Source organism: Heteronotia binoei, chromosome 21 (genome assembly GCF_032191835.1).
Source record: "Heteronotia binoei isolate CCM8104 ecotype False Entrance Well chromosome 21, APGP_CSIRO_Hbin_v1, whole genome shotgun sequence".
In the NCBI taxonomy this organism is placed as follows: Eukaryota; Metazoa; Chordata; class Lepidosauria; order Squamata; family Gekkonidae; genus Heteronotia; species Heteronotia binoei.
Genome location: NC_083243.1, coordinates 176,727,256 through 176,755,218, shown reverse-complemented (window position 1 = coordinate 176,755,218; position 27,963 = coordinate 176,727,256). Strand labels below are relative to the sequence as shown.

Sequence of the window (27,963 nt, the reverse complement as noted above, 5' to 3'; positions counted from 1 at the left end):
TGTATCCGCAAAGTCTTATCCTTTTCTTTAAGGAGCAGTAGCAACAGCTGACAGCATTCTTTCCCTGGGGCCAAAAAAAAATGCGCTTCAAAAAGACCTAGACCAGCTTCAGAAAAACTATGGGGAAGGCTTTAAAGCTGACAGGACGGTTCAGAAAGCAACAGCTGTAATGGCATCATTTTGTTTTGAAGAAAACTGAAGGAATTTGCTTTGAACAAGGACATCTGTGATTGTTTTGTAGCTACAAGGAATGAGGGGCATAATGTAAGTTACATTCCCCAAAAAGATACCTTTAGGTAAAAAGAATCAAATTGGCCTTGGGGCTGACTTCATAGCAAGAATTATGAGTCCTTCGTGAATCCTCATGAAAAAGAGACCAGGTGGGATTAGAGGAGCTATTTAGAGTCATTGCGTGTGTTTTGGGCATCCGTCTGATGCTCTTACAGTACATATGCCTGCACCATTGACAAAGTAAATCCAATGATAGGTGTAATTGCCAAATATGACTGTGTAAGATGCTCCATTTATTTTTTACAAATAAATCCAGCTTTATGGGTTGTGGAGAGGTATTATCCCTGCATTCAATTGCGCATGTACTTGGAACAATACGTTTATTTACAAAACAATTCCCACTATTGTCAGTCCTCATCTTTGCTCACTGAATCCTGCCTCTCCTTCTGAGTCACACTGTGGCCTCACTTAGTAGAAGCAAGCTGCTTGCCCTTCCCAACGGCTTCTTGCCTTACTAAGCTAACTTCAGCCTGTCCTTCCTCTAGCTTGGCATCATTCCCTCTTTTGCTCAAGAAATCCAGCTCCGTGTTGCTTGCCGAACTCTGATCTTTCTGGCCAATAGCGACCTGTGTTCCTTTGCTCACAAGACTCTTCCCTCTCTCACTGTTAGAGTCCTGTCTATGATCAGTAGCAAGGAACTTCCCTCCTCTGCTTACTACTTGAATATGATTTTTGAACGTGGTGTTGTAATAAAGCAGATAGCCTTCGTTGAACATGTAGAGCTTCTCGTCGTTTGGATTGTAATTCAAGCTCTGCACGGTAGGCATAAGTTTCTCCATGAAGATTCGTATGTTGCCTTCCCGAGCGGTGTTAGTGTCATAATAGTAGAATATCTCCTCGTGTGTTGAATTCACTCTCTTGGTAGCGTACAAGACTCCACAGATCATAAAAGTATTTGTCAGCATAGTCTTTGCCTGTGTGGTGATCCATGGTGCCCCTACTTTCAAGGAGTTAGGGTTTACTTTTCTAATTAGTACATTCCCACTGGTTGCTGTAGAGCCATGAATCATCCACAGCCCCTTTTCATCTCCTGCCATGTCCATATCTTGATATTTAGCATCCTTATAGGAGAACCAGTTATTGAAGGAAGCAGGGTCCTGGTCTTCTAATTCCTTCTTTGAGACTTTCATGTTAAATGGGTCTGCTCTGCACAGGGCTCTGCTATCGTAACAGTTGTAAAAAAAGGAACCGTTGTAGAAGGCCACGCCACCACCTTGGCCACAGGTTTCACATTTGGTTTGGGAAGCGACATTAAGGTTATATTCCCGGATGGGAGAGTAAAGCAGCAATTTTTTGAATGAAGAGTATAGGCGGAAGGTCTCCAGTGTACGCTGGTCTTTGTTCATTGGGAAAACCCAATAGTGATCTTTAAATTTGGTGCCTAAGGCAAAGTCTTTCCCCCAGGATCCAGCTTTGAAATCCGCACCTTTCCAGTTCAGTTTCACCAAAACTGGTGGACTAACACTTTGTAGCCCATCGTGTTGACATGTGCCTGTATAGGAATAAGAAAAGAATTTATTTCTATAATTGTATTCCCCTTTAACTTGGTCACAGACATATAGTAGATGCAGAATTGCAAGTCTTATCCTGCGACAGATGTTTGAGAAGTCCCTGGATGAAATTTCTTTGGTTCTGTTAGTTCTTGCTATGCTACTCATAATTATCCTATTTCTTTTACAGGGAGGAAAGTCACATTTCCTCCTCACCACTGGCTTCCCCCATCCCTTGCCTCTAGGTCCCTTGCCTCTAGGTCCTTACTGCCTGCTCTGGCTCTCCGCCATCACCACTGGCTGCAGCTAACCCCACCCCCCTATTTCTGGCTTACCTCCTGGCTTCCTCCTTATCGTCTTCCTTCTGGCTTCCACTGCTGCCTTCTCATCCTTCTTGTCCTGGCTACTGTTAACTTTTATGCAATATCCACAGTTGCTATGGAAAAATGCTGTTCAACATCTCCCAGTTTGTTTTTTGTGACATCTGTGCTTTGCCCACACATGGCTTTCCAAAGCCACTTAACGGCAGCCGCCCTTCCTGTTCCCATGGCATCGAAGACTGTGGAGCATTCCCTTTGAGTGCTTTGCTCTGTGTGTGATGGTGCATTTGCTGCCCAGGGATATCATTGCTTCACATTCCGTGACCATCAGTGGCAAAGATGCTTGACAGAGAAATCCTTTTTGCCCTGATTTCTGCCAGTGTGGAGAAGGAACTTGGATTCCTTTGGAGAAATGTTGGACTTTGGGGGAAAATAAGCACCTGGGTTCCTCTTCCAGCAACTCTCTTCATGTTCCAAATCACTGGGGAGGGAGGAGTGGGGAAGCCCAGGGTAGTTTCTGCCTACCAGAACACCCTTAAGGCCTGACAAGACAAGCAGAAATTGCTCCTCAGTTCTCTGCTGAGGAACTGCTACCTTTCAGCAGTCAAGAAAGGCAAAGCCCTCAGGAGTTCCTGCCAGTCTGGCCAAGCCCCAGCCAGACCTCCCCACCTCCAAAAGGACCCCTCTAGGCCATAGGCTGAGCTCTCTTCCCTTCCTTAGCTTCTCCACTCTTCTGCTTTCCTAGAGCTGCATCAGAGGTGTGGGGTGAGGTTGAATCCTTGGTAGAAATGGGCCTCAGGACTGCTGCCTGCCTCCAGTGCTCTTCTGAAGGCTGAGGGGGATGGCAGGGGAGAATGATCCAATCAGAAAGAGGACAGAAGAAGATGATGATAACGACAATGCTGAGGACTCTAGTCTAATTCTACATGCCTTTGTTAAAGTTCCTTCATTATTTTGGACTTCTGGGGTTTTTTATTTTATTTTTGTTTCTTTCTTGCAGATTGAGGGCATGTATACTTAGGACAGCAACAATGTGCTGAAGGGCTAGCATAGTCAACAAACTCTGAGTAATTTACTAAAATAGTTGTGCAACTCACGTCCTTGCTTAAATTTTATTGTATCTTTCCCCCCCCCTCTATAATACAGAAAATTAAGATCAACTTCAAATATCAAAAGCAGCACTAGAGTACGAGGCGAGATAGAGACCTTCCTTTAAAAAAAGATGTTCACATGCTTTCTATAATCTGTGTAACATTGCATAGAACTGGTTCTCGCTTCCCTGGGCAGGCCGTGCCTTTACAATCAAAGGCAATGCCCTACTTTTAATCTAATCGAACATGTTCTGTAGCATGTAAGAACAAAATCCTCTCTAGAAGAACTTTAAAAGGTGGAGATTCCAGTGTAGTGAACAGTTCCCTTAATTTGCCCCCTTTTGATCAACAGGCAGAGTTGCCCAGAAAAGAAACCTGTATCCTTCCTTGTATCAGATCCCCACCCCCATATCACCTTTGCGGTGGCGAGGTTCCTCTCTATTGCTTTGAGGGTTACAGAATACAAGGTTAAAGCTCTGTTGGGATGGCTGTCTTTGTATATTTAAAATTTGTGGTCTTTATGATGCGTGTTTTTTAAATCTATGCCAATAAGGGTTTTGATTAATTGATTGACACAGGCTGGACACAAGCCATGTTCCATTAAATTCCAGAGTGTGATCATCAGCCAGTGGTGTTCTCTCATCCTATTGGTTCATTAAGAGGCAAGCTGCTGTATTTTGCAGCACAGAATATGTTGAATGCTTTATATTGACCAAGTTTAGAAGGAACAGAACCATGGATGTTGATTGTCAGATCCCAGGATAGGTCTATAGCCTTCAGAACAGAAAAAGCTTGTTTCTCCCCGCATTCTACATATATAGATCTACATATTCTCATTTCTGGTCTAGTTATAAGGTTCCTGGTGAGGGGGGCGTGGCATGCTCAGCTGAGAGGAAGACGCGGTTTGTTTGAGCTCCCGGTAGAAATGCTAAAGGGAATTAAGGATTCCTTCTTCTGGAGATAAAAAAAGTCAAAGTAAGCCTTGAAGATATTAATCCAAATTGGCATTAGTTGAGAAGTGGGAGTAAAGTTGTCTGGAAGTTGGCTAGAGGATAAGGTTAAAACTAATTGGTGTGCTGAGAGAAACAGCAATGGCGACTTCGGACTCAGAAGCAGAAAGTGAAGATAAGGTAATGAAACCGTAAGATTTTCAATTAGAAGTAAAGAAAGCAGTGGAAGGAGCCAAACATAGCATTATTAAAGCGGTAACAAAGATAGTGGATGAAAAAATAACTAATTTAGCAGAGGCCGTTGAAGCTATGGCAGAAACTGTGAATAGTGCATGGGAAATGGCTCAGTTAAATGAGAAGAAAATTAACTGGTTGCAAAAACAGTCCAGACAGTTGAAAAAGCAAAATAAGTACTTTAAAGATAAATTGATGGACTTGGAAAATTGGGCCAGAAGGTCAAATTTGCGGTTGAAAAATATTCCAGAAACGGAGGACATGGATAATGTGATTGAATGGATGGCTAAAATGCTCCCGGACTTAGGAATTTCAAGGGAAGTTTTGGATCATATTCATCGAGTTGGGAAGCAGATAGCTGAGTGGAGGTGGCCTAGAGATGTGGTAATGTGCTTTGGAAAATATATATTAAAGGAGCAAGTGCTTAAAGACATGTAGGCCTTGGACAGGCATGATAAGTTACTGTATAATGATAAGAAAGTGTTGGTTTTTGAAGATTTATCACAGGAAACGATTAATAGGAAGAAAAATTTAAGAGTGTTTACTAAGGTGCTGCAGGATAAAGGAATGAAATACAGCTGGAGAATGGCAACCTTTGCTCTGAAAATGATGCATGAAGGAGTAGAGCTGTTTGCAGAAGATCAGAAGCAGATGGAGGGGCTATTTAAACGAGTGGGGCTGCAGCTGCCTAAGGATTATAAGCAATCCCCTGACTGGGAGTCAGAAGGGGAAATTAATTTGGAAGAGGAAATGGGAAACACTCAGAAACAGAAGAAAAAAAAGAAGGATGAAAAAAAGACTTGGGACTTCAGGGAAAGGACTAAGATTAAGAAATGATTAAGGAAAGATGGACTAAGGAAGAAGGAAAGAAGATAAAAGGACCGGAATAGCTCAACATGAACAGGTTTTTTTTTTCTTTATAGTTTGGGAGAGATGTAGTTTTTTCTCCCCCCCCCCTCCCCAATATGGATGTCAGTGGTAGCTGGATGTTTGTTGTGACTAGTGGTATGAATGGGAAGGAGAGGCGTAGATGGTGGCTGTTTGGGATGATGTTGGTATGTCTGGTTGGTGTGACTGGGGTATGGTTAGATGATTGGGATCTAAGGGGTGAATGGGTAGATTATGAATGCATATTGGGGGGAAATTTTTTTACAAGAGATATGTCATGAGCACTGGCATATTGCAACTCTCTTGGATGGGTAGAGAGGGTAATGGAATGTAGGTGGTGGGTAGATAAGCAGCATCAGGTGGGGTTAGTTAAGGATGGTTGGGGATTAGAATTCCAGGCTGGTAGAGAGCAGAAGAGATAAGGGGAAGAGTTATGGTTAGGTATAATATGACAAAAAATGTTAATGTTATATGTACAACTCTTAATGTTAGAGGGCTAGGAAATCCAGTGAAATGGGCAAGAGTTGGAAGATATATTCAAGAATTAAAAACAGATGTGGTGTTTCTGCAGGAGGTATATAATGGGGGGGGGAGAGAGAGATGAACTTTCCTGGATTTGGGAAAGGGAAGAAATTTATTGCTCCAGGCTCCTCGAAGAGCAGAGGGGTGGGAATAGTCTCTCTCTCTCTCGGCTTGACTTCACGAACGAAGATTTAAGAAAGGTGCAGTAGTCCACGTCTGCTGCAGGCTCGCTGGTGGCTGACAAGACCAATGCGGGACAGGCAGGTCCGGCCACAGTGGCTGCAGGGAAAAGTCTGATTTGGGGTTGGTGCTGTAGCAGTACAATTCTTCCTCAATCTCCTTTTGTCCTCAAGACCAGCTATACGTGCGTTCTCAAAGGAAGAGACAGCCTGGTGGATGGTGTGCCTCCATGCTTTGCGATCTGAGGCTAGGTCAGACCACTGGTGATGGTTGATGCAACAGGTACCAAGGGATTTCTTCAAGGAGTCCTTGTACCTCTTCTTTGGTGCCCCTCTATTTCGAAGGCTGGTGGAAAGTTCGCCATAGAGGGCAATCTTGGGAAGGCGGTGGTTTTCCATCCTGGAAATATGCCCTGCCCAGCGCAGCTGCATCTTCAACAGCAGTGCCTTGATGCTTGTAATTTCCGCCCGCTTGAGGACTTCAGTGTTGGTCACCAAGTCACTCCAGTGGATGTTGAGGATGGTGTGAAGGCAGCGCTGATGAAAGCGCTCAAGGAGTCGCAGGTGATGATGGTATAAAACCCACGATTCGGAGCCGTAGATGAGGGTTGTCATCACAACCGCTTTGTAAACATTGATCTTTGTGCCTTTTTTCAGATGCTGGTGGGAATAGTATTTAATTCTAAAATAGATTTTGTTGAAGATAAAGTAATGAGAGATAAGGATGGCAGGTTTATTTTTGTACAGGGTCATTTGGAGGGAGAACCGGTGCCTTAGCTTCTTTTTATCTCCCTAATGTACATCAGTTGAATGTATTGTATAGATACTTGCAGAAGTTTGAAAAATTTTCGCCCTATACTAAAATAATAGGGGGTGATTTTAATATTAACTTGCAAGGAAAAGGCAATGTTAAAAAAGAAAAGGCAGAGAAATTTAAAAGAATGTGTGGGAAATTTGGATTGCTAGAATTATGGATGGAAATGTTTCCTAATGATGATGTATATTCTTTTTACTCCGCCGTTCATGGAACTTATTCAAGATTGGATGGAATCTTAGTCTCTCAAGAAATGAGGAATTGGGTAAAAGATATGGAGATTGGAATGATTAAGATTACTGATCATGCCCATGTTTCAGGTTTTTTTTGCATATAGGTCATTGTAATAGACCTTATAACTGGAAGTTTAATCCATGGTTAGTGGCCGATGAAGAAAGTAAGGGTAATATTAAAAATGTAATGGAAAAATATTTTGAGGAGAATAGGAAGTCAGATACTTCATTAACAATACTATGGGAAGCAATGAAAGCCTCTATTAGAGGTGTGTGTATACAGAATTTGGTGAGATTGAAGAAAGGTAAAGATAGGAAGATTAAAGAAGTAGAAGAAGAAGTTAGAGTATTGGAGGAGAAATTTAGGAAATCTAAGAAGAAGGAGGATAAAGAACAAGTAGTTAAGAAAAGGGAAGAGTTGAATGTATTGGATGTTAATAGGACTACGTTAAAATTATGGTATAATACACAGAAGTATTATGAGTTTGAAGAGAAAGGAGGAAGAATTATAGCAAATAAAATTAAGAATTTTCAGGTCAGGAAAAATATTAAGGCAATTAGGAATGATATAGGGTTTTTGGAAACTGAACCTAAAATGATATTGGAGAATTTTATAGAATTTTATAATAAATTGTATGCAAATAAAGGGATTAAAAATGATGATATAGATAGATTCTGTGAGGGGCTGGAATTTTTAGAATTAAGGGAAGATAGTAGGAAAGAATTAGATAGGGATATAACTGAAGAAGAAGTTAAGATGGCAATAGATTCTATGAATATGCAATCTGCACCTGGACTGGATGGTTTTAATGCGGTATTTTATAAGCATTTTAAGGATATATTGGTGCCTCATGTGACTGAATTGTTTCAAGGAATTTTGGATGGAACTCCTACACCGCCTACATGGTTGGAATCGAGATTGGTGTTAATTCCGAAACCAGGGAAAGATCAGACTTTAAGGGATTCATATAGGCCAATTTCTATTACTAATATGGATTATTGAATATTTGCAAAGGTTATGGCAATGAGACTTAAAAAATGTATAACACAATTGATAGGGAAAGATCAATTTGGGTTTATGTCTCAAAAGTATTTAGTAGAGGCAGTCAGGAAGGTGATGGGTATGGTTTATTTAGCTAAAAATAAGGAGTTGCCGCTTACGCTTTAGGCATTGGATATTTATAAGGCCTTTGATTCTGTGGATTGGACGTACATGAAGATTATATTTCAAAAGTATAGGTTTGGGGAGAAATTTCTAAATATGATTGAGGCAATATATTCTAAATCTAAGGCATTGATAGGAGTTGGTGGATCAGTAGAGGGATATGTTCAGTTAATGAGTGGTATGAAACAGGGATGCCCATTATCCCCTATGTTATTTATTTTAGCATTGGAACCATTAGTGAATAAATTAAAAAAGGATAAAAGCATTATAGGCTTTGACGTTCCAGGTAAAGGGAAAATAGATGGGAATCTTTTAACAATGTATGCAGATGACATGATGATGACAATTAAGGATGTGGAGTCCGCAGTGGCTCCCTTAAAAAAGATATTACAGGAATTTGAGGAGGTGTCAGGGTTAAACGTGAACTTCTCAAAATCTTCGATGATGTGTGTTAATGTAAAACCAGGTTCACAATTAGTAGCTTCAAAAAATTTGGGTATCCCCATAGCAAAAAAAATGGTGAAATATCTAGGGGTTAATATTCCTAGGAATATTAAGAAAACATTTGAGTATAATTATAAAAGAATCTGGAGTGGAATTCAAGTTAAAATGAGAGATTGGAGGAAGAGGAAAGATTCAATTAGTACAAGGAATGCTATAGTTAAAATGTTTCTAGTTCCTAGGTTGACTTATTTTTTTTACGTACTGCCTTGGCATATACCAGAAAGCGTACTAAAGAGGTGGCAAGGAGAAATAGATAGATTTGTTTTTGCATCTAAGAAACCAAGGACAGCTAGTAGGTATAGATATTATGGTATAAAAGATGGGGGATTCCCAATATAATCTATTATTATGATGCATATCAATTAAGGCATTTAATGATTTGGTTGGAGGGAGAGTTAGGAGAAGAGATGAACGGGATAGAAAAGGAAAATTTAGAGGTAGTAGGAGGAAAGGAAAGTTTATTTGATAGAATGAAAAGGAGAAAGAAGATAGGTGATAAATTATCAACCTTTATGGGGCCCAGTAGAGTATGGGAGAAGTGGAAAAAAGAACTTGCTCCGGAGATATCATCTATTATTAAAATGTGATATTATGATAAATTTGCTCCATTAAGGGGATCGTTGTCAAAGGAAGTAGGGGATAAACTGAAGAGGATTACGATTCGAGAATTGAAAGAGGTTTGGGGTACAGATGGGATGAAGAAAGAGGAGAATAATATCTTGAATAATATTAATTGGCTGTTAAAAAGTCAAATCTCATTGTTGAAGGAGGAAGAACTTAAAAATATTGGTAAAAGAATTAATACTCCATTTGAAAAATTGGTGAAAGAGTATGGAGAAGATAAGTCAAAAATAGTATCAAAATTGTATAAGATTTTATTAGGTACAGGGGAATCCCCGAGAGAATCTTTGAAGGAATATTGGGAAACAGATATTGAAGAAAAAAAATTAGATGAAGATTGGGAAAGGATTTTTAGATTACCTCCTTTTGTCACAACATCTAGGTTAATGCAGGAGCAGGGATTGAAGATGATACAGAAATGGTATTATACACCGATCAAGCTGTATTATATTTCCAAATCAGGGAGTAAAAATTGTTGGAGCAAATGTGGAGAAATTGGAACTTTCAGTCACATGTGGTGGGATTGTCCTTTAGTGAAAAAGTTCTGGGTTCAGGTTGGCATAGAGATGACAAAGATTATGGGAAGAAGAATAAGTATATCTAAAGCAATGGCATTTATTAATTTGGATAGTGTAGGGTTAAGATTAAAAGAGGATAGTAAATGGATTAATTTGATGTTAGTAGCAGCAAGACAAGTGATAGCAAGGAATTGGAAAGAAGCTGAGGAACTGACAATTAATCATTGGAGGGATAAAATGCATAATATAATAATTTTGGAATATTTAACGAAGATATGAATAATAATAATAATAATAATATAATAATAAATTTTATTTCTATCCCGCCCTCCCCACCTCAGCAGGCTCAGGGCGGCTAACAACATTTTATAAAAACATACAATAATAATAATAAAACCTTTAAGTTTAACAATATAAAACATCAACAATAAACTTAATAACATTAAAAACCAGTTCAATAAATACAGTTATTCTGCGGTATAGTTCTTCAACCGCATTGGCGGCTCCTTAATTTCTGATCTTCCTAACAGTCCGGGTGTGCAAATTTAAAAAGGACGGTCTTGCAGGCCCTGCGGAACTGCTCAAGGTTCCGCAGGGCCCGCACCTCCTAGGGGAGTCGGTTCCACAGAGTAGGAGCCGCAATCGAGAATGCCCGTGCTCTGGTGCTCTGATATTTAATCTCCTTCGGCCCGGGGATGGTCATTAGATTTTTCCCGACCGACCTCAGAATGAATGGATTAAAGGTTAGGGAACAGGAGGAGGGCTGGTTTAGAAAGATGGCGAGGTATTTAGAAAAGGTTAAACAATTTAAAACGATTGGTTGGTTAATAAGAAATTGAAGGGATTGGAAGTTTAATAGTGTGACGGAGTTGTACTCGGATGGAAAGTTAATGGTTATAAATATATGGAATATCATTTATGTATCTATGGCCTGGGATTCTCACAGAGGTGGAGTGGTGTTGGAATACATAACAATAAAATTTTATAAAAATTAAAAAAAAAAAAGTTATAAGGTTCCTGGTAATACTCACCAAACTTAGTTTTGTCTGCCACTGTTGCTGGAACAAGGGCAATTGCTTCCTCACACGCTTCGAGTTTTTTCCGGAGAATTTGAACCTCACGCTGTGTTGTGATTATGTTTTTTTTGTCATGTGTTTCCATCTTAATTACTGTACCAGCTATACCATTGATCTGAAACGCGAGATAGTATTAGTGCGGTCTGTACTTCCCTGGAATAATACACCCTAGAAACAGAGCTAACTGTCAGATACAGAATTAGAACTAGAAACCGGAAAAAGAATTGCAGTCAGTTACAAAAGAAGTAAACTGATTAATTGCCAACAAGACTGATCCTTTGAGATGAGCCTACTACTCCGTTGCCCTCAAAGAAAGAAAGTGAAAGTGGGAATATGCTGAAAATAGTCATGAAGGTCCACACCTGTGCCATGAGGTAGCACTAAGAAGCATTAAGGCACACGGTACGCAGGGATAGTTTCATCTTTAGACATGTGCTCCAGTGCTTGAGTGTTATAGGTCGACAACAGATGGCCAGCTCAGGGCGGCATCAAGCCACCCCAGAAATAAGCTGGCCAGAAAAGGAGTGACTGGGAGCCTCCAGACAACCTGTGACCCACCCCCGGAACAGGGCCGGGCTGCGTGCACTCTGGAGGAGCTTCCAGAGTGCTCATGTGCCTCTTGGCCACTCCCCAGGCACTGCCTGGCCATCCAGACGGCCAGGAAAGTGCTTCAGAGCTGCCTCAGAATTTAGGCACCACTTACAAATTAGGCACCACTTTCTGAGGTGCTTTGATCCAGCTCCGGACGGGCTGTGTACGGAACAGGAGCAGGCAGATGTGTGCGTGTGTACATGCTTTTTTGATTCGTCTGCCTCCCATCCCCAGGGCAGCTCAAACCGCCTGTCTGTTATCATCCATAGAGTGCCATTTTGGATCAAAAGAAAGGAAAGCATTTTGGAGGAGAATGGGTGTTTGGAAACTGAAGGACAAGCCACATGTTACACTGGCAGATCTGTAACTGATTTCTTGACATTTTAACTCAATGTAACTTCAGGGAGGAAGAGCTGTCAATTTGGATAGGGTTTATGGGATAGGTGTCTTTAACTGTTTTCTTCCTCACTTTTCTGATCTGAATTCTACCCCACTTTCCTGCAACTGGAAAGTCCTACCAGGGTTTTGTTTTTATTTCTCACCAAGAACAAGTAGGGCAATAATCAATCTATTTTTTTAAAAAAATAAACATTCCTTATTAGATGTAATTGATAAAAACAAAGTCAATTTAGTAATGCAAGGAAACTTCCTTATCTTTCCATCACAAGCATATTTTATGTAATATCCCATCTCTACCTATGGCTGTCTCTTGTCCTTTAGAGGAAGAAATAGATGTTAACATTTGGAGTGATTGTGATGAAACTTTTCTACTACAAGATGCTGTTTCTAAGAAACCAGAGTAATATTCATCCTTCATATATTTAACTACCTCAATTTTTGAAACATATATACTTTCTGTTCAACTGACTTTCTTTTAGCACTAGGACACTGATATTCTAAATTCTTTGCAGTTACCTCCAGAATCAACTTGTCGATCATTTCTTTATTATCTGTAGTGGTTGCGTTCTTGCTTATATTCTTGGCTAGAGATATCAGTGTGTAAATCTCTTCTGTGAGCTTATTAAATTTCAGGTCAATATGGGCACCATAGTCCTTTGCATATTTTGCACGTTTATCCAGATCTGTCAGGTTTGTTCTCGCATCATTCACCACCCAATGGTAGGTATAAATCTAGAAGCCAAAATTGTATTAGTGAGAGTTCCAGTCACTTCTTTTCTTGTCTTTAGCATTGGTGTTTCAAACAGATCGTGATTTTGCTATGACTGCCAAAAAGAGAACTGAAACAAAAGTAAATTGGAACCAGAAAACTACAACACACTACTAGAACAGAACCAGAATACAACTTGATCCATAACTTGACTTTATTGCTGCTTCTGATTTGCAGCTACAAGTATGGTTACTACTGAAATTTTAATTTATGGATAGTGAAAAACACAGAAGTGAGATGATTTGTGGGCTAGATTACAATCAAGATGTTATTCCTAACAGGAATGTCAGATCATGAAATGCAGTTCTGTACCTATTGTAGAGTGGCGGGGAGGGTTTAGAATGACTTTTGCTGCCTGGGCACAAAGGTAAATGCACATGACAGCCGGGGCAAATCAGAGATGTGAAATTTCCAGAATTTTTGAAGTAATGGGGGAAAGGTTTTCTTCCGTTTTTCTCCCCAGGAAAAAATGGAAATACGGGGAAATTGAAATATATGCAATACTTACTGTTCTATGAAACCTATACTTTTGAACAATGTAAAATATATCATGTGTAACACAGGAATTGCTTTGAAAAGCCATAAAAAGGCAATTTCTTGTCCGGGGCCTTTATTTTTTTATTTTATATTTTGATTTGTATCCCACCCTTCCCACCAGAGTGGCTCAGGGCGGCTTACAGCATATAAGAACTAACATAGGTTTGGCTTTAAAACATCAATTAGCAGCAGTTTAAAACAGTAGGTTAATAAAACATAAAAAACCAGCGGTCTGTCAGAATGCACACTACCCCCATCCAAAATTCTCAGCGTCGGTTAGTTGTAAGCCAGCCGGAAGAGGACTGTCTTACAGGCCCTGCGGAACTGCCCAAGATCCCGCAGGGCCCTCACCTCTTCCAGCAGCTGGCTCCACCAGTAAGGCGCCATTACCGAGAAGGCCCGATCCCTGGTAGATTTCAAACGGGCCTCCTTTGGCCCGGGGATTACAAGCAGGTTTTGCGAACCCGATCTCAGTACTCTCTGGGAAACATTTACCTGTGATTTATATCCCGCCCATTCCAAAAGCGGACTCAGGGCGGCTAACAGTCATAGTACACATGAACACACATGAAGCTGCCTTATACTGAATCAGACCCTCGGTCCATCAAAGTCAGTATTGTCTACTCAGACTGGCAGCGGCTCTCCAGGGTCTCAAGCAGAGGTTTTTCACTCCTATTTGCCTGGACCCTTTTTAGTTGGAGATGCCGGAGATTGAACCTGGGACCTTCTGTTTACCAAGCAGATGCTCTATCACTGAGCCACCGTCCCTCCCCTATAGTAAAACCAACAATCTCAGTTACAAGTTTAAAATGATAAAACATAAACAATTAACAATTTAAAAACAAGGTATTAGGTGCTATACAAAATCTTGAAGGATAGGCGGATCAGATTATATCCATGGAGGAACAAAAGTATCTAAATTAAGATACCTTAATTTTTGATATCTTATTAGAGCACAGCTGGCATATGGGAGTAGCCAGGTAGGTGGCCACCTAGCTGGCCTATAGGGGTGCTACTGGGTGCCCCCTCCCCCGATGCACATCCAAGCCCCAGTGGCATGTATGCTTCTTGGAGCCTGCCTTCCCAGATCTTGGGAAGGCTGAGTGGGAGCTAGGGTTGCCAAGTCCAATTCAAGAAATATCTGGGGACTTTGGAGGTGGAGCCAGGAGACTTTGGGGTGGAGCCAGGAGACATTAGGGGTGGAGCCAAGATCAAGGCTGTGACAAGCATCATTGAACTCCAAAGGGAGTGCTGGCCATCACATTTAAAGGGACGGCACACCTTTTCAATTCCTTCCTTCCATAGGAAATAATGAAGAATAGGGGCACCTTCTTTTGGGGCTCATAGAATTGAACCCCCTGGTCCAATATTTTTGAAACTTGGGAGGTATTTTGGGGAGAGGCACTAGATGCTATACTGAAAATGTGGTGCCTCTACCCCAAAAAATAACGCCCCCCCCAGAGCCCCAGATACCCGCAGATCAATTCTCCATAATTTTCTATGGGAATAAATCTCCCTAGGGAATAACAGAGTTCCCAGCAGACATTTCCCTCCCCTCCCCCCTGCTTTCTGACGACCCTGAAGCGGGGGGAGGGCCTCCAAACCGGGGGATCCCCTGCCCCCACCTGGGGATTGGCAACCCTAGTGGGATCAGTGGGCAGAGGAACAGTGGGCGTGTTTGGAGCCAGCTTCTGAGCATGCCTGCTGACTGGAAGTCGAGGGTTGGGCCTTGCCTAGGGCGTCAGAACCCCCAGCGCTGCCCCTGGATTAGAGAGAGGTCTGAGGCTTTGGTGCAGTTTCTGCCCCCATGTGCTTCTGATCTTTTTTCCTTCCAACAAGTTAGGGCAATAAACTACTTTTTAATCAAATTGGTGAGTATACGTGTCATAGCGGTTTGAGGCGGAGATGAAAAGGTCAACCACAAGTCAGGTCAAAGGACAACGGAAGGTATGGAACAACTGAAAAACAAGGGAAGCTCTGCATGCCCCCCTCCTGAAGATTAGATATCCATCAATCTCCAAAAATGCAACTTGGATTTAAGAGCTGTCTATGCCTATAGCATACCCACATTTGAAAGCATTTCACTCATTCTAAAAAAAAGAAAATATTTCATAGGAGTTTTTCCAGTACTCCCCCAATATTTCTGATTTTCCCGTTGGAATTTAAAAGTTTTAATACCTTAGCCTACAAGACAAATTGCAAATATACCCAATATTTGAAAGAAAGCTGTAGGCTGAGGCACCCTGTGCTATCTGAACACATGTACTTTAATTTTTCAAATCTGATTTGAAAGATATCTAATCCCATTGGGAAATTTGGGGGGGGGGGGGGGCGGGGAGGAAGGACTAGGGAGGAAAAACCTTTCCCCAATTTTTTCCCCATTTCTTTTCTTAGGCGTTCACATCTCTGATCCTGAGCCTGCTACTTTGCCTAAACTAGCAGTAACTGGAACAAGGACTTGCACCCCGAATGTTTAGCTTGTGCTTTGACTGGGATGATCACTCATAAAATGGTATTGGTGGTGTTTATTTTTCTGCTTTTATAGTAGATGATAATGGATTTATATCCCGCCCCCCACTCCAAAGAGTCTCAGAGCGGCTCACAATCTCCTTGACCTTCCTCCCCCACAACAGACACCCTGTGAGGTAGATGAAGATATTGGATTTCTATCCCGCCCTCCACTCCAAAGAGTCTCAGAGCGGCTCACAATTTCCTTTCCCTTCCTCCCCCACAACAGACACCCTGTGAGGTGGGTGGGGCTGGAGAGGGCTCTCACAGCAGCTGCCCTTTCAAGGACAACCTCTGCCAGAGCTATGGCGGACCCAAGGCCATGCCAGCAGGTGCAAGTGGAGGAGTGGGGAATCAAACCTGGTTCTCCCAGATAAGAGTCCACACACTTAACCACTACACCAAACTGGCCTTTCTTGCAGAGATGTAAAATGGATTACAAAAACGTTAAAACAATGCTATAAAAAGCAGCATAAAACGTGACATGTTGTGTAAATGGTGCAAAACTGGATTATAAACCTTAGAAAACAATCCAGGAAAAACAAGATACTGGGTTGCATCCAGCCAGCATTATTGTTATATCATTTATTTATAGTCTGTCTTTCTTGTTGAGGCTCAAGGCAGATTACAAGATACAAACAGTGCAATCAGACAGCATAAGACAAGCAGTGAACAATAATTATGGAATTATGAAATAAAGCAAACGACCAACTGTATATGGCAGCGTATACTGAAACGATACAGAAAGTGGATTAACAACGTAAAGACAATGCAGTAAAAGCTGGTGAAGCCTACAATAATCACCGTAGTGGACAACAACCCTATTCAATTATAAATGTGTTCTCCTGGGCTGTTAATTCCACTAGAGTTCTAGTACCTTTTTAAAAATGCCCTCTTGAACGTTATGGTTTTTGCACCTTTTGTGGTATGACAGAAACATGGGAGCCTTTCTGACCTCTTCAGGTAGGCTATTCCAAAAAGTGGGAGCCACCACTAAGAATGCATGTGATCGGGCAGCTGCCAATCCTTATCCATTTGCAGGACAGCACCTTTACAAAGCTTTGCCCAGATGAGTGAAGCTGTTGCAGCAGAGCAAGTGGGAGAAATGGTCCTGGAATCATGTGGCTCCGAGGCCATTCAGAGCTCGGTAGGTGATAACCAGAACCTTGAATTGAATTGGATAGCTGAGCAATAACCAACTGGCTGCAGAACGCATGCAACATGCATGTTCCAACTACTGCCCCAATAGGAGCCAGGCTGCAGTGTTCTGCACTCATTGGATTTTCTGAATTGTCTCTAAGGGCAGACTCACATAGAGTGCATTACAGTAGTCTAGCCTGAGATAACCATAGCATGGAGGCACATGGCCAGATCAGCAGAAGGGGTTAAAAAAAGCTGGTAGAATGCCTTTTTTGCAGCTGCAGTAACTTGCATCTCCAGTAGTATTGCAGCTGGATCCCCTAACCTTTTAACTGTCAGTGAATGTCATTATCATTCCATCGGTGGCGAGGAGCATTATGTCTTGAAAGACTCCAGCCTTCCCAGTCAGCAGTACCACCACCTTGTCAGGATTCGGTTTCAGCTTGTTCACCCTTAACCATTCAACCATAACAACAAAGCATTAGTTCAAGATCTCTACAGCATTGTAGAAATATAAAGCTGGGTGTCATCAGCATGTTGATGACAACCTACTCCAAAACCACAAATTAGTATTTCCTTTTATTTCCTACAAAGAGATTGAATAGCATGGGAGATAAGCTTGAGCCCTGAGGAAGGAACCCCACAAGATAAGTCCCACATGGTGACAGTTGGTCTCCAACAGCAACCCTCTGAGACCTGCCCATAATGAATGGTTTAATCTAAATCAATCCAAGGCAGAATGCTTAATCCTTGTTTCTAATTCTGACCTCTTAGCATCACCAGAGAGCTTTTGAGGGCATTTTAAAAATAGGTGTTTTCTAGTGGACTACAGTAAAATGTCATAAACATCTGTTGCCACAGTTTACTAGTTCCGCTGAATTCCCAGCTTTCATTTTTTTTAAAAAAAAGTATATATTTATCCCTTTTTGTCTCAGAGATATAAGCAGAAAGGTAGACCTTCACAATGAAAACGGCTAGAGTGACTCTTTCTCTTAATTCAAACTGGGATTGTAGAGGTACTAGAAGATCATAGTAAGAGATCATTGTACTGTTATTGTGCTATCGTGTAATAGTTGTCATAGATTTTTAAAGGCCTTCAAAAAAAAATCCTCCAGTGGCAAGGCTGGGCAAATGGTAGCCATGAGGGGTTGACAGAGGGGAAATGGTGCCATTGTGAACAGGACTTCTGAAAATGTGCACCTTCCCATCCAAATAGCTTGCTAATGTGTGTGGACTTCATTCTTTCTGGACAGATTTATCGAAGCAGGATTGAAAAAGGAAATGGGGAAAACCTGGAAATGGAATGATGAGAGGACTGTGGATACTAAAAAAATTGTGTGGGTGCTCCCCAAAACTGATACCGTTTGCAAGCTGGGGGTGGGGAGGACCTAGCAGGCCCTTAGCTAACCAGGGGCCCATGGGGCCTGGCCCCCTGACAGTTTTGGGGGGGGGCCTCACCCCCAGACTGCCTCTCTCCCTCCTGCACAATTTAAATCATATGGGAGGGGCACCCAGGAGGGTGCCATTTAAAGGATCCACAAATCAGCTAATTGGTGGGGTCTAAATCATGAGGAAAGGGCAGCAGGAGCAGTCACCAGCCTCCTGCATGATTTAAAGGCCCCTCCTCCCCAATGGTCCCCTCCCCGCGTAGCCCCGGGGGGGACCTAGGTTATACTATGCTAACTATTGGCAATCTTCTTTGCAAGTAGCATGAGGAAAAGACTCTCTGCCCAAGAAAAGTTCTAAGGAATTCAAAAGCTTTCTTATTACTATGTGATGCTACCAATGACACTTACAAACGTATTGTCCTGATTGAATAGTTTGTTATTGTAGGGAGGCAGTGAGCTATAATGTGTTGGATCCTGTGAAGTGCAAGGCATGCATGGAAGCCTAACTTCCTGATTAGGCCCCTAAATCTCCCCAAAAGTCATGCCGGAAACTGAGAAAACCTCATTGTCAAAAGGTTTAGGAGTAGCAGTGAGGAAGGGGATGTGCGGTGAAATTGCCCCATCCTCTTTCTCCTGTTGTTGGAATAAATGTGGTGAAGCAAGCTTTTTACTGACACATCCCCCCCATCCCTTCTAGGGGAAAGAAAAGTAGATAATTACTTGAAAGAAAACAAAATAAGGGAGATCTGCTGGGACTGTATATGGAATATTGGGGGAAATGTGATGAGCATTTTATTACTTCACTTTTGTACACCAATAAAAAGAAGGGAGACAATAAACTAAAGGCCCTTAGAGAACTCCAATTCTTATACTTATTTATACTTTATTTGATTTATATCCTGCCCTCCCCGCCAAGGCAGGCTCAGGGCGGCTCACAGCATAAAACCACAACAAACAATTAAAATCCATACAATATTATAAAATTTCACATTCAATAATTAAAACAGTCAAAAAATGATTTGGTGCTAGCCCCTCTGATGTTGTATTATTTCAATGGCGACAGTATTTCTTCAGTTTCCCTACAGTACAGGCTCAGGGTCAGTTAAAAGCCAACTGAAAGAGAGTGGTCTTGCAGGCCCAGCAGAACTGGGCAAGGTCAAAGCCCTCACTTTCTCTGGCAGTTGGTTCCACCAACAGGGGGCTGCTATCGAGAAGGCTCTCTCTCTCTCTAGTGGTCTTTAATTTGGCCTCCCTCGGCCCAGGGATTGCTAATAGATTTTGAAATCCAGATCTAAATACCCTCTTGGGACGTGTGGGGAGAGACGGTCCCTAAGGTAGGCAGGTCCTAGGCCACATAGGGCTTTAAAGGTGATAACCAGCACCTTGTAGCAAATCCGGTATACTATTGGCAGCCAGTGCATTTCCTGCAGTTCCGGCTGTATGTGCTCCCACCTCGGAAGCCCCAATAGCAGCCCGGCCACCGCGTTCTGCACTAGCTGTAGTTTCCAGATTTGAGACAGGGGCAGCCCCAAGTAGAGGGCATTACAGTAGTCCAATCTCAAGGTGACCGTTGCATGGATCACCGTTGCCAGGTCACCACGCTCAAGGAAGGGGACCAGCTGCCTCACCCGCCTAAGATGGAAAAATGCAGATTTAGCAGTAGCTGCTATCTGGGCCTCCATTGTCAAGGCAGGTTCCAGCAGCACCCCCAAGCTTCTGACCTTGTGCGTCATTGTCAGTGGCGCACCGTCAAATGCTGGTAAGGGTATTTCCCTGCCCAGACCGCTGCGACTCAGGCAAAGGACCTCTGTCTTTGTTGGATTTAGCTTCAATCAACTCAGCCTAAGCTATCCTGCTATGGCTTACAACACCAGGTCTAGGCCGGCCGTCCATCAGCAGATAGAGCTGGGTGTCATCAGCATACTGATGGCAACCCAACCCGTACCTCTGGGCAATCTGAGCAAGCAGGCGCATGTAGATGTTGAACAACATTGGGGAGAGCACCGCCCCCTGAGGCACCCACAATTAAGCGCATGCCTCTGGGACGACTCTCCTCCAATTGCCACCCTTTGTCCCCGACCATCTAGGAAAGAGGAAAGCCGTTGCAAGGCCAACCCCTGAATCCCTGCGTTGGCGAGGCAGTGGATCAGCAACCAATGGTTGACCGTATCGAACGCAGCCGATAGGTCTAACAGCATCAGTACCGCCGAGCTGCCTCGGTCCAGATGCTGTTGGAGGTCATCCACCAGGGCAACCAGTACTGTCTCCGTTCCATGGCCTGGGCGGAAGCCAGACTGGTGGAGGTCTAGGACGGAAGCGACATCCAGAAAACTCTGTAGCTATAGCGCTACTGCCCTCTCAATAATTTTACCCAAAAAAGGTAAATTCAAGACCTGCTGGTAGTGTGCCAATTCGGCTGGGTCTAATGTAGTTTTTTTCAAGAGAGGGTGAACCACAGCCTCTTTAAGAGGCGTTGGAAAAAGCCCTTCAGAGAGGAATCTATTTATGATATCCCGTATAGGATATCTAAGCTCCCTCTGGCAAGCTTTAATTAGCCAGGAGGGGCAAGGGTCCAGATCACAGGTTGTTGGGCGCACAGTAGAGAGTGCTGGTAAGGGTATTTCCCTGCCCAGGCCGCTGCCGCGACTCAGCCAAAGGACCTCTGTCTTCGTTGGATTCAGCTTCAATCGACTCAGCCTAAGCCATCCTGCCACGGCTTGCAACGCCAGGTCTTTCCAGGTTTTGCCAAGCCCTGAACCCTATTTTATACTGTTTTCATTTCTATACTGTTTAGCAGTGGCTGCTATCTGGGCCTCCATTGTCAAGACATGCTCCAGCAGCACCCCCAAGCTTCTGACCTTGTGCGCCATTGACAGCGGCACACTGTCAAATGTTTGTGACCTTGTGCGTCAAGTGAACGTCATCATCATTTTTATACTGTTTTCATTTTATACTCTTTCATGAAAAGAAGGCTTTGAAAACAAAACTCACTGGAAACAACGCAGCTAGGAAAAGCAAATTCTGAATAGTTAGATGCACATGGAATTGAAAACCTGTAGCTTTTATTGGAAAGGAGAATTATTTAAACCAAATAGGTCCTCTAGGGTTGCTGAAAAAACACATAACCCCCACACACTATGCAAGAAAGTAATGAAAGCTGACTTTTAAAATTTTAATAATGTTCATTAGAATTTATTTTATTTAAAGGTTACCCCTCAGAGCAGAAAAACTACTATGGAATTCCTGTGGAAGGGGAAACCCCCCCCCCCCCAGTGTATGAATTAAAAACCCTGTTGAATGAATCTGGTAAAATAAGATGTCATTATTATAAAACAACTTCAGCACATTTCTCATAATCTTTAAGCCGTTTAGGACATAGTTAGGAGGTGTGTTTATGGGATTTCATCATGACTGTTTTATAACAAGGAAACATTTCAATTGCTGGAAAGAATTTCTGAACTCAGATATTGCTAACCCGATAATATACCGGGTTCGTTACAAGGTGCTGGTTATTACCTTTAAAGCCCTATATGGCCTAGGACCTACCTACCTTAGGGACCATCTCTCCCCACATGTTCCCCAGAGAGTACTCAGATCTGATTCCCAAAATCTACTAGTAATTCCCGGGCCGAAGGAGGCCCATTTGAAGTCAACCAGGGATAGGGCCTTTTCAATTACAGCCCCCTGCTGGTGGAACCAGCTACCGGAGGAGGTGAGGGTCTGTAAGAAAGTTTTCTTCCGGTTGGCATATAACTAACTGGTATTAAAAACTGCAAAGGAAGGCTGTGAGAATAGCACCGAACTGTCAGACTGTTTGTTTCTTGTTTCACTGTTTTAATTATTGTAAATTATTGTATATGCTTTTTAATATCTATTAATTTTATTGTTTTAGATGTTATGTTGTAAGCTGCCCTGAGCCCGCCTCGGTGGGGAGGGCGGAATATAAATCGAATGAATGAATGAATGAATGAATGAATGAATGAGGAAGAGACCGATTTACTTTAACCTGAATTTTATATGCACGTTTTCCTGGCGAACTGAGATTTCCAGATTTGGTCAACTACAGCTGGGATCGAAAAGGCTTTGCACTAGGATGGTTGGATTTTTTACATTCTAATATTATTTATCTGAAACATTTATATGCTGCTGCTTCTAGAGACCTGTTTGGGGGCAGCTACAAGTAAAATAATACAAGAAAATAATGAAAACAGTATAAAATAGGGTTCAGGGCTTGGAAAGACCTGGAAGCTGGTGCCTGGAAGAGTGGTGTCTAAGGAGGGGAGGAGCCTCAGTAGGGTATAATGCCATGCAGTCCATCTTACAAAGCAGCTATTTTCTCCAGGAGAAACAGAACAAACATTTTAACTAACTAAATAAATAATAAATAATGAGTGTAGTCTGGAGATCAGTTGTAATTCCAGGAGGTTTCCAGTCGCCACCTTAATGTTGGCAACCCTAGCATAAAAAGTGATACATCAACCAAGCCATAATACCCAACCAGGGCTGTAAAACAACATAAAACCCACCCAAGACATAAAACAGCATGAAACTCAGCCAAGGTCTAAAAGCAGCATAAAAAACAACCAAATGTTTAGATCCACTGGAACTCTTCCATAGGTGGGAGGCTTTCCACCCATGCAGTGTGATTTTTGTGTCTCTCCTTTCCACTGCTTGGAATCCTCACAAGCAACATTTGGGGAGATATTTGTGCCACAGCAGGAAAAAGGGAGCTGAGAAGGTATTGCTCTGTGGGTGAAAATGGTTCCACCCATGGAACAGCTCTAGTGAGCTCAAGCCAAAAACACAGCATAAAACCCAGCTAAGGCATAAAAATAGTCTAAAACAACATCCAACTTTGTAAATTATCTTTGTAAAGGCTAGCAGCAGACCACGTAACAATTGTAAAATATTTATTCAACCAGCAAGTCCCCATGAAATACCGCAAACTGCTTTTGAATGCCTGCTTATATTCAGCAATTATTTACTGTGCGGCATGAGAGGCTGTTGTTTGAGAAACACACACGCACAAATACTGAGCACACAACTAGTTGGGCAGTTATTTGTATCTTGGTGTTAAAAGAAAATACACAGATCCAGGCTTGAAAATCAAACACCTTTAATGGAAGAAAAATGTTAGCTAGCAGCATTAAGAGCATAACTGACATAGTCAACTTTGCTAAGCCCAAGAAGGAAAAATATTTTTGCTTATAGACATTTGAAGAAGAAGAAGATATTGGATTTATATCCTGCCCTCCACTCCAAAGAGTCTCAGAGCGGCTCACAATCTCCTTTACCTTCCTCCCCCACAACAGACACCCTGTGAGGTGGGTGGGGCTGGAGAGGGCTCTCAAAGCAGCTGCCCTTTCAAGGACAACCTCTGCCAGAGCTATGGCTGATCCAAGGCCATGCTAGCAGGTGCAAGTGGAGGAATGGGGAATCAAACCCGGTTCTCCCAGATAAGAGTCCGCACACTTAACCACTACACCAAACTGGCTCTCCAGTTTGACAGAGCTGAATGGCAATGGCCATGCTCTTGCAATCCCTGTGCCAGAAGAGAAGGATACAGTGTGATTCTCATAACTTTATAGATCTCTCAGATCACATGTGTTAGCTCTGATTCCCAATGGACTGCAGATGTAACGCATTTTCAACATCTCTCCAAAACAGATTCTCTTAAGGTGGTATTCAGGGGTGGTCTCACTGATTCTGGGTGTCTGGGCAAAAGTCAGGGATGAGGTTCCAAAATTGCTGGAGAGAGGCAATCAGGGCACTTCATAGCCACAGGGACAGACTGGGAAGATAAAAACTGTCCTGGAAAAAGAGTCACAATGGTCTCTTGTCTTTGTTGAATTCAGCCAAACATGGGCTGAGGAGGTGGCATGCAATCTTAAGCATCTACTCAGAAGCAAGCCCCATTCTTTCACATATCTTTACAGATCATGGTAAAAGAAACAAATCTCTTACATATCCCTGAGCAGAACAAATCAAGCATTAATTACTCCCAGGTGTGTGTACAGGATTGCACAGCAGGCTTCAATCCTATGCACATTTATTTTTGAAAAAGCCCTATGTAATAAAACGTGGATTGTTTTCAGTCAGCTTGCATTGCATTACACTGTACAGGTGCAATCCTATACACACTTACCTGGGAGTAAGCCTCACTGAATACAGTGGGACTTAGGAGATATCCCTAGGATTGTAGTGTAAAACTGCTCGGTCATTACAGGAAAGGGTGGGCAGCTTGTGAAACATCCCAGCAGAATGGGAAGAAAAAGAAAGCCTGATCGTTTTTATACACACCAGGCCACCATCTACCAAGCGTGTGTATGCATACTCCTTCACCAATGTGCTCATCAGTACTGCTAACGCTACCACTCAGATGTCTGCAAGTAGGTTTTCTGCAAAGCTTCCCATTGTTTTGGGGTTTTTTTTGGGGGGGGGGCCTAGTCTGTGTGGTGGAAGGGAAAATGGGGTGTACATATATGGCTGTGTCAGGAGATTTAGTGAAGGAGGCACCTCATCAGTTCCTGTGATGAGGAAAGGAGATACACCTGTATCCTGCAGTAGTCCTTGGAACCTGCCATAGTTACCTTTCAATCAGATTTCTGTGGTGGCTATCACAGTCGATATGTTGCAGTCTCCATGATTTCCATTACTATGAGATTATAAGCATGTGACGATGACAGACAGCATAGCAATAGCTGCCCCTTACCTGGTTCAGTATATTCTGTAAATGATCGGTCAGGTTGTAGTAGTCACCCTCCAATTGCTCCACTTTACGTACAGGGAAGGAAACATGTGATAGCTGCACGCTACAAATACATTGGCCACTCGCATCCTTCACTCCTACTACTTTCTGGATGTGGCCACCATGGACTATGACCTGGTAAAGCAGATAAAAAATTGGAAGTATGATTGGGGGAAAACTGTGGGTCATTCTTGTCCTCCCTGTCAGCTCATATATGGTATCCAGATACTAAGGTTATCATAGAGATAACTGATGTGTCTATACCAGGAAGTTATATCTACTTAGTGATGGAACAAGTCTGATTATTTGACTTTTCTTGAGTCTTCTTGACCCTGAGTTAGAAGTGGTAAATAGAAGAGCACTCACCCTGTTTCTATGTACCTTCTCCCAAGACTGGTTGACCTTCTCTACTAAATGGCAAAAATACTTTGTTTACAATTGTAATTTGCATAGTTTTAGCTTCAGACTGTCATTTGCTTTCAGGAATTCCCAAAGTATTCACAAGTTGTGAATACCCCTCTGAGATGTCTCATCCCCCAAACTGTTCCCTCCCTCAGTTCATGAAAGTTCTAAGAAAGAGTCAAGCGGTCATGTGCATTGGTACCTCCATACATACTCATTTTAGTAGAGGAACAATCCACAGTGGGAGTAATCTGTTCAACAAATGAAGGGAGCATGGACAAAACAAGCCATTTGCTGCCAGAAAAATATGATCTACCTCACTGTGCTTAAAAGCAGAATGCTTACATGTTAGAATCTTAAAACTACAATCCTGCCTGAGTAAACACGTGTGGTGTGACTGGACAGCATTAGTTAATTGTCCCTTTACCAGGAGTATTGTAATGCACTCTACTTGGGGCTGTCCTTGAAAATGACTCGAATGCTTTGTTCATGGAAGCCTGTCTGTTGTCCTGCCTTTCCTTTAAAAAACTAAGAAAGGTCATGCAGTCCCATAACTGTTGGGTCTGCAGTTCCAGTCGTTCTTGCAGATCTTTTTTGAAATATTTCTGTCACGCTTGTAAAGTTTTGACTTCTTTCGTTCCACGCTAGCTGCAATTTATTTTGGGCGTCTGCCTTTTAGATTATTAGGTAGTTTGTTATTTAAAGCATTTTATGCAAGGCAGACTCTGAACCTGATACTGGACTACATGCTGTAGCTTTGAAAGCACATGACTTAATTTACTGAACCAAGGATATGCTAGAATAATGTAAAGCACCTTTCCAGTCCTTAGACAATTCTGTAGAATGATATCATCACCATCGCTGCCGCCACCATCTCAGAATTTCAGCTCCTGTTTAATATTTACTGTAGGAGAGATTCAGCACGATGCCAACCTGCTACCATATATGCAAGTATAGCATCGCTAAATCACATTAATATTTCATTGTTGATCCATCTACAGGCCACCTGTGTGCAATGCCCAAGCAGATATCGCCTGAATAAAAATGATATATGTATTTGAATCCTCGTCGTTTGATGAAAATTTAAACAGGCAGCTCACTTTATCCTCTATAATCCAATCCTGACATTCCCTCCTGGAATCAGATACTTACAAAGCAAGCCACAAAGAACAGTAGCAGCAAAAGTGTCTTCATTCTCACTAGAGTGTGTGATGTTGCATTGTAGCTTATACGTGCTTTATAGTGAGGAAGTTGATGGGAGAAAGAGCAGTATGATCCAGATTGGAATTTTTCCAGAGTAGAATTGGACAAAATGTTACTATCTTTCATCTCACTCGCATACATATGTACCTGCCTCTGTAAGTAGTTAGGATCGATCAGATAAAGAACAAAAGCTAGTGGCTGCAGCTGGCCACTTCACCCACTGAATCTCTTCTATATTCTTAAACTGGTGCGGGGGTGGAGTTTGAAGAGCAAACTGTATTTTATTTATATATAAACTGACATCTTTGCTTTGAGATAAGAAACAGCCAAGCAGTTTTATCTCGCTGATTCCTGTGCGCTGATGCTAGATATATTATTTCTTCCAAATTCAAACAGAATACTTTGGGCTTCTGCCCACATTAAAACAGGGTCAGTCTTTACTCTTGCCTGGCATCCCTGAATACCAATTCTGTGCTCAGTTTCAGTCGGAGCCCGGAAAAATCCTACATACAAATGTAATGAATTAAAGAAAAGTGAGATCAATAATCACTGCTTAACCATCACTGGAAGCAACCCCCCAATAAAAAGAGAAAAGCAGTATCGTCAGAGGTAAGAGGAAGATGCAGTGACAGTCAGCACCATGCGGTGGATAAGGTTTTGAACTAGGATCAGGGAAACCAAACTTTGAATCCCCCTGCTGTGCTGGGTGACCATGGGCCAGGTATACACTCTCAGCCTAACTTGACTCACAGGATTATTGTGAGGATAAAATGGAAGAGAGCAGAACAGATGAGAACCACTTTGAGCCCCCATTGAGGGAAAAAGGTGGGATATAAATAGGAAAAAACTGAATTGGCCTCTCTTGTTGAAGTATTTTATCTTAGGCAGCCCGATTGAGTCTGATTACACCTTACTGGCCCATTGGCTGCAGCTTTGAGACTGTGGAAATCTAGTATATCTTGTTACCTGCTTTTCTATTAGATGGTTTTAACTGTTTGAATTCCTGAATTATTGGACTTTTAACTATTGTATTGTGTTTTCTTCTGATGTGATCTGCCCTGAACCGGCTTGTGGGGAAGGCAGAATAAAAATCTACTAAATAAAATAAATAAATAAGATGTTAAAAAAACCCACCAGGAAATATGAATATCCCCTTATTTCAGGATTCATAACAGGAAAGAACTTTTTGTCATCTTTTCTGAATCAACTTTTGGCAAAGAAGATCTAAGGTGGAAACTGTGTCACAAACTAGATCGGACTGAAAGTATTTTATCTTTCCTTGGCAATCATCTGCTTCATGATTTGAGAGCCAGTTTGGTGTAGTGGTTAAGTGCAGGAACTCTTATCTGGGAGAACCGGGTTTGATTCCCCACTCCTCCACT

General features: G+C 42.2%; 1 protein-coding gene across 1 annotated transcript; it reads right to left on the bottom strand.

The window, feature by feature from the left end:
* Nucleotides 1–592: 592 nt before the first annotated feature.
* LOC132589743 (olfactomedin-like) lies at nucleotides 593–26,587 on the bottom strand. The gene is made up of 5 exons (XM_060262469.1): nucleotides 26,531–26,587; nucleotides 24,941–25,111; nucleotides 12,403–12,618; nucleotides 10,852–11,011; nucleotides 593–1,783 (listed from the first exon to the last, which is right to left on the bottom strand). Exons 1-5 carry the CDS (start codon nucleotides 26,570–26,572, stop codon nucleotides 696–698), a joined length of 1,677 nt encoding a protein of 558 aa, XP_060118452.1. The 5' UTR covers nucleotides 26,573–26,587; the 3' UTR covers nucleotides 593–695.
* Nucleotides 26,588–27,963: the final 1,376 nt, after the last annotated feature.

Coding starts and splice junctions, on each gene's coding strand:
- LOC132589743 (XM_060262469.1), bottom strand. CDS start 26,572: ATGAAGACACTTTTGCTGCTACTGTTCTTTGTGGCTTGCTTT. Junction 12,619..24,940: donor TACAGAATATACTGAACCAG/GTAAGGGGCAGC, acceptor TTTGGCTTCTAG/ATTTATACCTACCATTGGGT. Junction 1,784..10,851: donor GGCAGACAAAACTAAGTTTG/GTGAGTATTACC, acceptor ATTCCTATACAG/GCACATGTCAACACGATGGG.